Genomic DNA, 14009 nt, shown 5'->3' with positions numbered 1-14009 from the left:
AAAACTGTGTAGACCAGAGCCACCCAAAGGACCTTGGGAGTCACTCCAATTGGATTTTATAGGCCCACTACCCAGTGCCAAGGGCGGGTATCATTATTGTCTTGTGATAATTGACAAATTTTCCAAATGGGTTGAAGCGATTCCTACTCGCAATAACAGTGCAAACACACTGGCACGTGTGGTAGCGAACCAAATTCTCCCACTCTGGGGAGCACCAATCCAAATTGAATCCAATCAGGGCACACACTTCACAGGTCAGGTGATGAAAAACATATGCCAGATGCTGAACATCAAACAAAGATTCCACGTTTCATACAGGCCGCAGAGCTCCGGCATGGTGGAACGCGTTAACCGCACCATAAAAGAAAGCATCTTGAAACAGGCTGCACAACACAAAAACCAGTGGATTGATGCCCTAACCCACAGTTCTAACAATACTGCGGGCAACTCCTTCAAAAGCCACAGGTATCAGTCCATTCGAACTCATGACTGGAAGAGTTATGAAGCTGCCCATCGACCCAGAAATTACCCCAGCAGACCTGGGGCCTCTCGGGATCGCAACTCAACAGTCTATGCTAAAGCAATTACAAGAGAGGCTGGAAGTGCTCTATTTATAGTATTTATCAACACTACAAATGCTCTGGAAGATCTGGGATGTATTTCTCAAGCACCACTGATTTAACTTCCGCCTCCCTGAACTTCTGGACCACTTTGCTAAAACACTTGAACGAGTCGTTTTCGACCAACTATCTCCATTTCTCACACAGAACATCCTCCTGGACAACAACCAGTCTGGCTTCAGAAGCGCCACTAAACTGAGACGGCCCTGCTCTCGGTTATTGAAGCTCTGAGACTGGCAAGAGGAGCCTCCGAATCCTCAGTTCTCCTCTTGCTGGATCTGTCTGCTGCTTACAGTTAACCACCAAGAAGAGCATCTCAGGAACAGTGCTTCAAGTCTGACCTCTCAGTGGGTCCTTCAGGGTGTCGTGAGGTGTTTAAGACCCAATATCTAGCTCTCGGTTATTGAAGCGGCTTCTCAACTACAACTCGCTTCAGTGGACTTACAGATACATTACCAGCTCATGAAGGGGAATTAACATATTCCTAACAAACATCTCAGGAAAGGAGACTTATTAAACACAACTGCAGAGGTTTTATTAAGAAAAGTATAGCAATCATTCAAAATGAAAAAAGATGCTGAAAACAGGAATGAACAGACAAGATCCAAGAATCCTCAAATCAGCTCCATCACACAGAACAGAGAGAGATTATACAGTCTGAGTCTGTCCATTACTGTATTAATATTATATTTAAAGCAGTTTACATATGAAGCGCAAGAGAATGACTTTCAACACTGTAGGCAAATATATCCATAAAATACATATAAATGAAAATAAATCTGGCTTTTAATATGAAAAATAAAAAACATTTTAATCTAAGCTTGATTATGTCACTATAAGTGCTCAGAGTTTTTTCTCTGTTTTCTGAGAAGAAGAAAATAAAACAATGAACAATCCTCTGTAAGTTTCTGCTATTGTAAATATTGCTGCAGATTGGCTCTAAACTCATCAGTATTTTATTCTAATATTGTCGGCATCTCTATTTCCTCTGGGTGCTTCGAGTCTTTCCTCCCTGCAAAATAAAAGCATTGACTGACCTCTCGTATGTGTTTTTATCATGATTGCAGATTGTTCCAGATCAGATGAGTGTGAATCATCAGATTGTGTGCGGCTCAAAACTCACCAGCTCTTCTTGCACAGATGATCTGAAGAAGAATCACAGTAGGAGCAGCAAACACTGCGATCTCAACAATAATCACAATCACTGCAGGAAACATGAGAGGAAGAAGAGAAACTGTACATGACTGAAGTCAAGGGTATTCAACTATCAACAGTTATTGATGAAGCATTTACAGACTGACTGATAGTTTAATGTTATAAAGCTGTCAGTATAAATGAACGTGTCGTACCTCTGTATAATGATCCAGCAGTCACACTGACTTCAGTTTCTGATGCTGTATCAGCTGGATCTGTGGATCACGTCTGTTAGTTCAGTTCAACACATAATGCCACATATACACAACATCATCATCACATAATACTGGAGCTTCACATCACAGAAATGATGAATATGTGCACGAGTCTGTCATCTATTATCTTCTTACTTCACTCTCAAGCTGTCAGGAGGAGAATGACTATCACCATTCACCAAAAATAAATCTATTTATTATTTATTTAACATCATATTTTCATATCGGAAAAGGATTGTTATGCAGTTTATGACTTTGACAACTAATATTTTACAACTCCAAAACGTATGAAGCCATCAGAAAGAGTAGAGCCACTGTATAATCTATTCCTGGTTTATATGAGAGTGAAACACAGTTGAGCTTCTGCAAATAAACCGTACTCGGTTACTAACGTAACCTCGGTTCTCTCTAGAAGAGGGAACGAGTACTGCGTTTGAAAAACGCTACGGGAAAAGTCTCTTTTCACGAAACACTGAAGCAAAAAATTATCCTTTAATTTTCATATATGTAAAACGCGTTGCGGCAGCAGCAGTCAGCTGAAGCGAGACGGCTTGTTCGCTCATTGGCTGCTCTGCGGCAACTGCATAAGCCTATCGAGCGAGGCCTGAGGTGACGTCAGGCCAATGAGGGCGCTTCGTGCCCTCCTCGCCACTTCCCGCCGAGACGGGCGTGGCTTACCTCTATAAAAGGAGCTCGAGAAGGCTGATTCACTTGATTTTGATCGCCGAAGCAAACCAGAGTGAACCAAACGCACGGCAGGGAACGCAGTACTCGTTCCCTCTTCTAGAGAGAACCGAGGTTACGTTAGTAACCGAGTACGTTCTCTTACGAGAGTTCTCTCGTACTGCGTTTTATCAAAACGCTACGGGAACCCCTTGCAAAACGCCGTGCGTGCTGGGATAAAAACACTGATCACCGGAAGCTATTTCAGGCATACAGTGCATAATCACCAGATAGACTCACACAGAGTCAGGGAATAAGGGGGGGGAGCCTTAATTCCCTATATTGTAGCGTCCGCAGGCTTAACATGACCTCACAGGGAGAGTCTAAAGACAGGAGGGGTTTCCTCCGTCCTTATATAGACATGTCCACAGACGCGAGTATGACATCACATAGCCAGGGTAGGGAGCCTGCACTAATGTGGGAAACGTGGGTCTTACACAGTTCTGCCCAGTATAGTCGGTAGCGCATTGCGCCTGTAAATAGATTACACCGACAAAAGCTTAGCCTGTAAGGCGGGAACCTCTAGGTTATAAAACCTGATAAATGTAGACGGAGAGGCCCAGCCTGCCGCCGTACATATATCCTGTAAGGAAATCCCGCTGGACCAAGCCCACGAGGAGGCAACGCCTCTCGTAGAGTGCGCTCTGACTCCCAACGGACATTGAATGCCCTTGGCAGTATAAGCCAGCGCTATGGCGTCAACTATCCATCTGGATAGACTCTGTTTCGAAACAGTCATTCCTTTGGAACGTCCGCTGAACGAGACAAAGAGCTGCTCTGTCTGTCTGAAGGCAGCAGAGCGGGACATATAAGTTCTTAAAGCCCTAACAGGGCAAAGAAAACTCGAGTCCCCCTCCTCACTCGACGCCGGCAGGGCAGCCAGGGAAATAACCTGAGCCCGAAAAGGCGTGTTGAGGGATTTCGGCACATAGCCGTGCTTAGGTTTGAGTATGACCTTAGAGTCGTTAGGACCAAACTCCAAGCACGTCGGGCTCACAGAGAGCGCGTGCAGATCGCCTATGCGCTTCACTGAAGCGAGAGCCATCAAAAACACTGTTTTGAAAGACAAATGTTTGAGGCTGATAGACTGGATAGGCTCGAAAGGGGCACCTTTCATGGCCGCCAGGACCGTAGAAAGGTCCCACATAGGGACTGAAGGAGGTCTGGGTGGATTCAGTCTCCTAGCTCCCCTGAGGAAGCGGATGACTAAATCATTCCTTCCCAGTGACTGACCCAGCGTTGAACCGGAGAACGCTGAAATAGCCGCCACATACACTTTGAGCGTGGAAGGGGATCTGCCCTTATCCAACAGTTCTTGTAGGAAGGAGAGAACCTCCGTTACCTCACATTCGAGGGGTGAAAGGCTCCGAGCTGTACACCAGCCGGAGAAAACCGACCACTTTGAAGCATAGAGCCGCCGGGTCGACGGCGCTCTAGCCTCAGTGATGGTATTCATGAATCCCTCTGCGAGACCAACGGGTATCCGTTGAGCGCCCACACATGAAGGGACCACAGTTCCGGGTGTGGGTGCCAAATCGAGCCCCTGGCCTGCGAGAGGAGATCTCTCCTCAACGGCACTGGCCATGGAGCGATGTCTGCTAACTGCATCAGAACTGGGAACCATGCCTGGTTCTTCCAGAACGGTGCTACAAGCAGCACTGGGCATTTTGTTTTCCTGACCCGTTCCAACACCTGTGGCAGGAGGGAGACGGGGGGAAAAGCGTATAGCGGGCAGCGCGGCCACCTTTGGGACAGCGCGCCGTCGGTCTTTGAAAAGAATGCGGGGCAGTGAGCGTTTTCGTGGGACGCGAATGGGTCCACCTCCGCTTTGCTGAATCTCTCCCACCACAGCCGGACTGTTTGTGGGTGTAGAGACCATTCGCCTGGGGGAACGTTGTTCCTGGACAGTCTGTCTGGGCCCACATTCTGAAGCCCAGGTACATGCACTGCTCTCAGCGAGCGTAAGTTGTGCTGAGCCCACAGTAGGAGGCGTTTCGCCAGCCTGTACAGGGATATGGAATTCAGACCGCCCTGGCGATTTATGTAGGACACCACAGCCATGTTGTCCGAACGGACTATGACGTGCTGGTCCTTGATGTGGGGACAAAAACGCGTCAGCGCGTTGTGCACTGTCAGTATTTCTAGGCAGTTTATGTGTTGGAGCTTTTCTCGTTCCGACCATAGGCCGAAGAACGGTCTGCCCTCGAGCAGCGCTCCCCATCCCGAGGAGGATGCGTCTGTCGACACCATCCTCACCCTCGAGGAAGTCCCCAGGCTTACACCTGATTGGTACCAGTCGTCCGCCATCCAAGGCACCAGGGCTGTGACACAGTCCTGATCGACCTTGAGGCGTAATCGACCGGACACCCGCGCTTTCAACCAGAACTGCAGCGGGCGCATGCGGAGCAAGCCCAGCCGGAGAACTGACGATGCTGAGGCCATGAGACCCAGCATCCTTTGAAACTTCCTGAGCGGGGTGAGAGCGCCGCGGCAGAAAGACTTCGCCGCGCGCTGAATGCTCAGCACGCGCTGTGGCGACAGCCGCGCTGTCATAGACTGTGAGTACAGAACTATACCCAGAAACGAAATCGTTTGACTGGGGTTCAGTGAACTCTTCGCCCAATTGACCGTGATACCAAGATTCTTGAGGTGATCGAGTAAAATGGCTCTGTGCTCTATGAGCTGAGATCGTGATTGGGCTAGGATCAACCAGTCGTCCAAATAGTTCAGCACTCGCATGCCTCTGAGTCTGAGAGGAGCGAGCGCTGCGTCCATGCATTTCGTAAATGTACGAGGTGCCAGGGACAAGCCGAAAGGCAGGACTGTATACTGGTATGTCTGACCCTCGAAGGCGAATCTCAAGAATGGCCTGTGATGTGACGCTATCTGTATTTGAAAATACGCGTCCTTCAGATCTATCGACATGAACCAGTCTTCTCGGCGAGAATTTTGCTGGTCGTGAGCATTTTGAAACGGCGTTTCACTAATACTCTGTTCAGCCGTCTTAGATCCAGAATGGGTCTGATACCGCCGTCCTTTTTGGGGACTAGAAAGTATCTGCTGTATATCCCCTGTTCGCTTTGAGCTCGGGCAACACGCTCTATCGCCCCTTTGCTTATCAGTTTTGATATTTCGGCGTGAAGTAGGTGTGCTACTTTCAACGGTACCGAAGTTTCGACGCGCACTGTGAAGCGTGGAGGGCGTCGATAAAACTGTAGCGAGAAGCCTCTCTTTATAATGCCTAAGACCCAGTCCGAAACCCCTGGAAGCGCTGCCCATGCATCTGCATGGTTGGCTAAGGGCCGGATACAGAGCACACTCTGTTCGCCGTGCGACAGAGGTGCTACGGGGCTCACAAACGTAGGCGTTATGCCTGTGGCATTTGAGGCGGGGGGCGCGCTTAATACAGCGGGCGGAACGCTCGTCCTCGACCTTACAACAGTGCTTGGCTGAGTGAGGGAGGGCTGCGAGAGTCCCGTGGGACTCATGTGTGCGAGTAGATGTGGGCTGGGAGCGGGCACATTTACTGCTTTGGGCGCGCTGCCTGTGTGAGCAGCGCGCGCGCTCACAGGTCTCGTTTTTACAGAGAGCCTGTGATCTGATAGACATAGTGTTCGTGGGCACTGGGTAGTGGGCACTTTTACTATGTTGGAAGCGCAATCGACCTGAGTCGAATTTATGTGCGCGAGCACTACACTTATAGCACCATCGGCCGTGGCCGGGACACCAGAAAATACCGTGAGTAAGTGTGGGCGCGGGAGAGCGGGCACAGTTACTGCAATGAGTGCACTGTCTGTCTGAGCAGAGTGAATGCACACAGGTTTCGTCTTTACAGAAACCACAAGGCATGCAGAACATAGTGTTTGTGGGCACTAGGCAGTGGGCACGTTCACTATGTTGCGTGCGTGATCGACCCGAGTCGAATATATGAGCGCGGGCCCTGTGTGAAGGGCTGTGCTAGTGTGTAGGGATGGGCACTAGCAGTGGGCATCTTCTCTACACATATAGCATCATCGGCCGTGGCCGGGACTTCGGTAGAAGTCCGGCCATGTACCACGTGCTCGTGGGCTGCAAAAAACACGTCTGCAGTTGCCTCTCGGGGAACAAACAGAGTGAATTGCATTCGGCGGCATAAATATTTTCTGTCGGCAGGCCTGGGATTCAAACCTCCGATCCCCTGCACGCAAGTCTAAGAATCTACCACTGGACCACAGTGAAGATACATAGACAAAGTCAGCGCGAGTATTATCCACACTGGCGTTTGCTTGCAGGCATGTACCACGTGCTCGTGGGCAGCAAAAAACACGTCTGCAGTTGCCTCTCGGGGAACAGACAGAGTGATTTGCATTTTCAGACGCCTGCAAAATGCCAGAATGTGAGAAGAGTGGAAATCGCCCAGTTTCAGCGGGGCTGAAAACACTCCATTCTCCTTTCGCCAGTGACGCGCGGGAACCGTAGAAACGGTGTTCGGTTGCAGGCAAGTGGGTACTACGCGCTCGCTGGCTGCAAAATGCATCTCTGCAGTCGCCTTCAGGGGACTGACAGAGCAAAGCATTGGCGGCATAAATATATATGCCGCTAGACCGGGATCCGAACCCCGGTCTCCCGTGTGGAAAACCTATAATTCCACCACTGAGCCACAGGGGGATACAGGCTTTTGAAAGCGGCGTCAACATGTATTCTTCGGCGTTTGCTGGCAGGCAAGCGTGTAACAGACTCACTTGCTGCAATAATATTTCCAGTCGCCGAACAGGGAACTGAGAAATGTGAGAGAAAAGAGGTCAGACCGACCAACGGTGGGACTAAGAACACTCTTTTCTCCTTCGCCGGTGAATGACGCGTGCAGAGGCAGGGTAGCTTTTCTTGTAACGTAAAGAAAAACTAATCCCACCATCCGCTTCCAGGAAGGGCAGCCTCGGAAAGGATGCCTGGCGAGTCCTCAGAGTCACCGTAGGCAATTGGCTCGGAGTGAAGGCGTTCGCCGTCAGCGAGCGCGAGCGCTGCATGAGAAGGCATCTTGAAAAAGACGCAGCTCTTTTAGGGGTGTGTGTTGCAAAGCGAACACACACACACACACATACACAAGAACAAGAATGTAAAGGATATGGCGTCGGAAAGCGCAGCAGGTACGGCGGTAGAAGGCGGCGTTGGCCAGCGGCTTCAAGGGCTCGTCCCGCTGAAGTGCTTGCATCAGACGACGCGTGCTTCCTCGTGATCCAGCGATGCGTGCGCTTCGCTGAAGAGATTAAAATCAAGTGAATCAGCCTTCTCGAGCTCCTTTTATAGAGGTAAGCCACGCCCGTCTCGGCGGGAAGTGGCGAGGAGGGCGCAAAGCGCCCTCATTGGCCTGACGTCACCTCAGGCCTGCGCTCGATAGGCTTATGCAGTTGCCGCAGAGCAGCCAATGAGCAGACAAGCCGTCTCGCTTCAGCTGACTGCTGCTGCCGCAACGCGTTTTACATATATGAAAATTAAAGGATAATTTTTTGCTTCAGTGTTTCGTGAAAAGAGACTTTTCCCATAGCGTTTTTCAAACGCAGTACGAGAGAACTCTCGTAAGAGAACTTCAGCTTGTATGAAGGACATAAGCCTTATAATTCCTAAACCCGACCTCCTACATGGGTCATACTAGGCTTTAATACACTCGTCTGATTTATGCAATATATCATGTATGACCCATGCAGGAGGCCAATATTGGGAATTATAAGGATTGTTATGCAGTTTGTAACTTTGACCACTAATATTTTACAACTCCAAAACGTATGAAGCCATCAGAAAGAGTAGAGCCAATCTGTGGAAGTTTTCACAAATCTGTCAGAAAAGAGTGTTGTTTCTCACCTGAATACTTGACAGTGTATCTGACTGAGGTCTCGAGTTGATCTTTGTGAGTAAACTGACATCTCCACTCTCTGTTGTCATCTTCATTCAGGAGTGTTGTAGTCAGAGTGAGGATACAGGGATCTGATGATGATAATATCTGATATCTGGAGTCTGTCTTCAGATCAACACCAGTCTGATTCACCCACAACAGCTTAAGTTTATTACTATTACTGGCCCAACCATAACAGGAGTATAGAGTATACAACTGACAGGAGAGAGTCACAGAGCGGCCTGGACTGATCTCAGTCTGTGAGGATGAAGATGATGATGGAGATGATGATGATAAAGATGATGATGATGATGATGATGATGGAGACACTGAAACTGAACACAAGACACAAATCACAGACTCTTCAATCATCATCTGAGTTTAAAGGGAGAATCTGCCCTTTTTAAATTGACCACATAATCATAAACTTACCATGAAGAACATGCAGAAAAACATCATCAAAATGAGCATCAGGTCCTTGTTGTTCTCCATTCACGTATTGTCTGCAGATGTATAATCCATAATCTTCTACTGTGATGTCCTTGATGTTCAGAGAGCAGTCAGACTCCAGACTCAGTCTCTCATGTCTCTCTGTGTCTTTATTCTTTATCCCTCCAGTAATCAGTTCAACTGATGCTGAATCACTGTAATGTTTCTTGTAGGTCCATGTAGTTGATTTGCAGTCAGAAAGAGCTTTATTACAGGACAGACGGACATTTTCACCAGAACTGATGAACACATTCACTCCACTGGTTCCTGAAACACAGTATATCTCAGTGATCATTATGATATATATTAATAAATGAAACATAAAACATACCAGCATAAAAAGCAGAAGTTTTAAATCATAGTATTTTTCCTGACTTAAAGCAAACAACACACTCTCCAGAATAAACTATTAGTCTTTATCAGAGAGCTGTTCAAATCACTGACACACTCTTAATATGAAGATAATTCTTCATCATCAGATGTTTGAGCGACACTATGTCCAGTATCAGGAATAATACAGTATGATCTGTGTGTATCAATACACAACTCTGAGATCAACACAACGTGTGCAAGAATAAACTGAGCATGTTCAAATGAACTCTTTCCAGACTAATTCCACTAAATGTCTTTAGAGAAAATACAGATTTCTTTACCTGTGAGAAGTGAAGAGAGAATGATCAGTCCCAGCAGACACAGATCACACTTATCAGCCATTTTCTGTTTCTGTCAGTCTTCCTCTTCATTATATATAGTTACAGCTCTTTCTCTTCATTATATATAGTTACAGCTCCTCCTTTAAACATCAGCAGCTCCTCCTGTGGTTATTAACTTCCTCTCATCTGACCAACCGAGTGTTTACATCCGTTGCTATATAGTGACACTATACCAGTGTAACTTTGTCCTCTCTGTAGATTGGGCTCATATAGACTCTGAACTGTGTACTTTAACACTGAGGATTTTGCTCTGTGGTCTTGAATGGTCTTGACTCTGAGTGACACTCAACTTTCCTCTATTCGTTCAGTATGGCGTACCACAAGGCTCAGTACTAGGACCGCTGCTGTTCACTCTGTACATGCTACCCTTAGGAGATATCATTAGGAAACATGGAATTAGCTTCCACTGTTATGCTGACGATACTCAGCTGTATATTTCTTCAAAACCTAACGAAACTTATCAATTCACAAAATTAACGGAATGCATAGCGGATATAAAAAATTGGATGACTTGTAATTTCCTACTTCTGAATTCTGAAAAAACAGAGTTTCTAATTATTGGACAAAAAACTTCCTCACGTAATAATCTAGAATACTGTCTAACACTTGATGGCTGCTCTGTTAAGTCTTCGTCGTCGGTTAGGAACCTGGGTGTGCTCTTTGATACCAATCTTTCATTTGAAAGTCACGTGTCTAGTATCTGTAAAACTGCATTTTTCCATCTTAAAAATATATCTAAATTACGCCATATGCTCTCATTGACAAATGCGGAACAGTTAGTTCATGCGTTCATGACCTCAAGGCTAGATTATTGTAATGCTCTACTGGGTGGTTGCCCTGCACGCTTAATAAACAAACTACAGCTGGTTCAAAACGCAGCAGCTCGAGTTCTTACCAGAACCAGGAAGTATGACCATATTAGCCCAGTTCTGTCAAAACTGCATTGGCTCCCTATTAAACATCGCATCAATTTTAAAATATTGCTGATTACTTACAAAGCACTGAATGGTTTAGCTCCGCAGTACTTGAGCGAGCTCTTAACGCATTATAGTCCGTCACGTCTATTACGATCTCAAAATTCCGGCCAGTTGATAATACCTAGAATATCAAAATCGACTGCTGGCGGTAGATCCTTTTCCTATTTAGCACCAAAACTCTGGAACAGTCTTCCTACCATTGTCCGGGAAGCAGACACACTCTGTCAGTTCAAAGCCAGATTAAAGACACATCTCTTTGACCTAGCTTTCACATAATACATTATAGACTTCTATAATTTAATGTTAGGCTGCATAGATTAGGTCAGCCGGAACCGGGAACACTTCCCAAAAATCCTGATGTACTCGTTACATCATGAGAAGAATGGCATCTACGCTAATTTTAGTGTCTGTGTTTATCCCGAGGTTTTCCTGCAGCCTGCCGGATCCAGGCCGTATCCAGATCTGACGAAGGACCTTCGCCTGGACCGATGACAACGCAGTGCTGAAGTGCCAACTAGTCTCTCCCTATGGAGGATCCCACTACCACTCTACAGATAAGGCGTTGTCGGGAAAATTTGTCTCGCGGTCCTACCCCAAAGCAACAAATAAAATAAAATTCCTTATCAAAATTTATAAGGAAAGACAAGTATTCTGTTTAGGCTTGGCTTGTAGGGATTTCCAAACCTGCGTATATTCAAACGCACATACCTATAGAACCCATTCTAAATGCGCATGTGAACGCCATCAGCGTTTCTCACGGGTTCGCGTTTAGAGTCTGTGTGGAGAGAATGGTGTCGTCTTAGCGGCCCCTAATTTAATAACAAATGATCATTGCGACGGAAGCAAATCAATTAAAACTAACTTTAGATGGAAATAACTTAACTCTGCTGTACAGCCGAAACAATCTCTGTTGCCTTAAATTATACGCTTATCTCTGTAAAGCTGCTTTGGGACAATCTACATTGTTAAAAGCGCTATATAAATGAAGATGACTTGACTTGACTTGACTCTACAAACCCCCATGTAATGTGTTGAGTGTTGAATGTAAACCCGGGGTAGAAACTGGTTCATGTAATATGGATTAAATAATCAGATTCCAAATATATATTACATATAATTAGATTACATGTTGCAGTGCAGATATTTTTCAGTGCAGAGTGAGATTGTTATGGACGATCTTGTAGTTGAACACCTCCAGAGTAACCACGCAAAGAGAGCTCGCAAGACGGAGAAGAAGGAGAGAAAGACGCTGGCGAAGGTCTTCCACCAAGACTCAACCCCCTCGAGACGAACCGATTCATCGTGCACAGCAGTTAATAAAGATTATCAGACACGTTGAAAGATCAAATAAGAAATAATAGACATAGCATACAGTTTTATGGTTGAAAATGAAATAAAATGTTCAAATGAAGATGTGTTGAATATGCAGAGCGAGCTCAACCTAAAGCCTAGTTTGAGCTTGGACTGCGAACTTAAGGGTCATAGGAAGAGAGTGTATGTGTGTAGCTATCGGTACAAGACATGTTTCAGGGGTGTTAAAACCACATGTGTTTCTGAAGAGAACTTGGAGCATCTCTTGTTTCACAGATAGAAAAGGTGTAAAGCTGAAGAGGGTCAAAGGGAACAGGGGAACTTTCCATATAGAGCTTTTGGTGTGTGTGCTGCATAAGACAAGGGTGATACGATCTGTAGATAATCTGAATATGTGCTTTCACAAGCTTACTGTAAGGGTCCTGCTCTGACAGTCTTGTCTGTTTTGTCACTGTTTAATGTTTCCTTGTTTGTCTTGTGTCTGAGCACATGGCTCTGTCTTTGTTTGTGTTTGCCATGTGCTCCTCTTGTCCTGCCTCCTTGTTTCCTGTTACCACGCCCCCTTGTTTAGTCCACATCTTGCCCTCGTTTCAATAATTGTGCTCACCTGTTCCTCGTGTGCTCTGGTCCCTTTATATTGTGCCTTTTTCCCTCATGTCTTTGCTGGTTCGTTTTGTGTGCTTTGTGGTGTAGTCTTGTTTGCCTGCCTTTTGTATGGTTAAACATAGTTCCTGGTCTAGTTGAGTATTTGATCGTTTCTAGCAGTTGTGTATCCTTTTGCTTTTTCCTTCATGTTTTGTTCTAGTTAGGCTTTGCTTTGTTTTTCTCTCTTTTAGTTTTATTTCTTCTCTAGGTTATCTTCTCCAGTTTCTAGTTCCCTATAAGTTAGTTATTTTGTTTTATTTATTTTTTTGATTGCAAGTTCATTTTGTTTTAGTCCTAGCTCTTTTCTTTTTCTTCTAGTCTTTGTTCTGTTTTAGTTTTAATTCCTTATTTGCCTATTTAATTATACTCTTGTGCCTTGTCTGTTTATCTTGTCTTTTCTTGTTCATTGTGAGTCTTGTGTGTGTTCCTGCCCGGCCTTGCATCCTGAGATTTACTGACCATTGAACCCCACTGTCTGACAGCTAGACTGTACCACCTTCCACATCGAAGAGATCATCAAGCCTCTGGATCCTTGTGTTCCTGTTTGTTTTCCACACCATCATCCCACCTGGTGCTGGCCTCTTCTTCTGCAGTCTTCAAGCTCTTCGTCACCCCAGTTCTGGTTTCTGTGATCATTCATCCTGCCTGTCGTCGTGTCATCTGCCCTGCCCTACTGTTTGAACTATTTCACACCTCACTCTCCTTGTTGTGCCCTGTCTACAGTGTTAATAAAACTTCCCTTCACATTCGTTCTGCGTCTGGGTCCTCTCTCTCTTACAGAACCTGACACTTACGTTAATACAAAACCTCAGTGGTGTTATGAAAAATTAATTTTACTTCATGTAATGTGTGTGCTTGCATGACAACAGGCAATAGTTTAGTGGAAAATTACTGTGTACTTTCTTCAAATGTGAGCTGAAGATCTTTGCAACAAAAGCTGTCACATGTCAACTCCACATCCGGCCATTTCTTAGAAACAGTCCTCCACCCTGATACGTGGTGCTACAGTGACACTCTTGTCCCAAAAAGTATTTCTATATCACGATACTCAATATGTTGTCCAACAGTGAGTCATTTTTCCCTGTTGCATGCACAATATTTGAGGGTTCCCCTTACCTGCCAAATCCTACTTTAACCACTGTATGATACAGATCTTCTTTCTGAATGATCATAACAGGAACACAGCAGAGTGAGGTGTGAGGGATGAATGAAAAGGCAGCAGAAAACTCTGAAGTCTGTGTGTGAATGGCCTT

General features: G+C 45.8%; 1 protein-coding gene across 1 annotated transcript; it reads right to left on the bottom strand.

Moving 5' to 3' along the window:
- Positions 1-1134: 1134 nt before the first annotated feature.
- Positions 1135-10016, bottom strand: LOC307167164 (uncharacterized protein). Its single transcript, XM_079886130.1, has 5 exons — positions 9054-10016; positions 8591-8956; positions 1970-2029; positions 1744-1824; positions 1135-1632 (listed from the first exon to the last, which is right to left on the bottom strand). Exons 1-5 carry the CDS (start codon positions 9445-9447, stop codon positions 1577-1579), a joined length of 957 nt encoding a protein of 318 aa, XP_079742256.1. The 5' UTR covers positions 9448-10016; the 3' UTR covers positions 1135-1576.
- Between the last annotated feature and the right edge of the window lie 3993 nt (positions 10017-14009).

Source organism: Squalius cephalus (genome assembly GCF_949319135.1).
Source record: "Squalius cephalus genome assembly, chromosome: 1".
Classification (NCBI taxonomy): Eukaryota; Metazoa; Chordata; class Actinopteri; order Cypriniformes; family Leuciscidae; genus Squalius; species Squalius cephalus.
Note: the sequence above shows the minus strand (reverse complement) of the source record. Positions and strands in the feature narration are given on the sequence as shown.

Excerpts from the sequence above, each read along its gene's own strand:
- LOC307167164 (XM_079886130.1), bottom strand. The coding sequence starts at position 9,447 with ATGCTGGTATGTTTTATGTTTCATTTATTAATATATATCATAATGATC. Across the intron at positions 8,957-9,053 it reads TTTTCTGCATGTTCTTCATG|TTTCAGTGTCTCCATCATCA; the intron begins GTAAGTTTATGA and ends TCTTGTGTTCAG. Across the intron at positions 2,030-8,590 it reads ATACACTGTCAAGTATTCAG|ATCCAGCTGATACAGCATCA; the intron begins GTGAGAAACAAC and ends CGTGATCCACAG.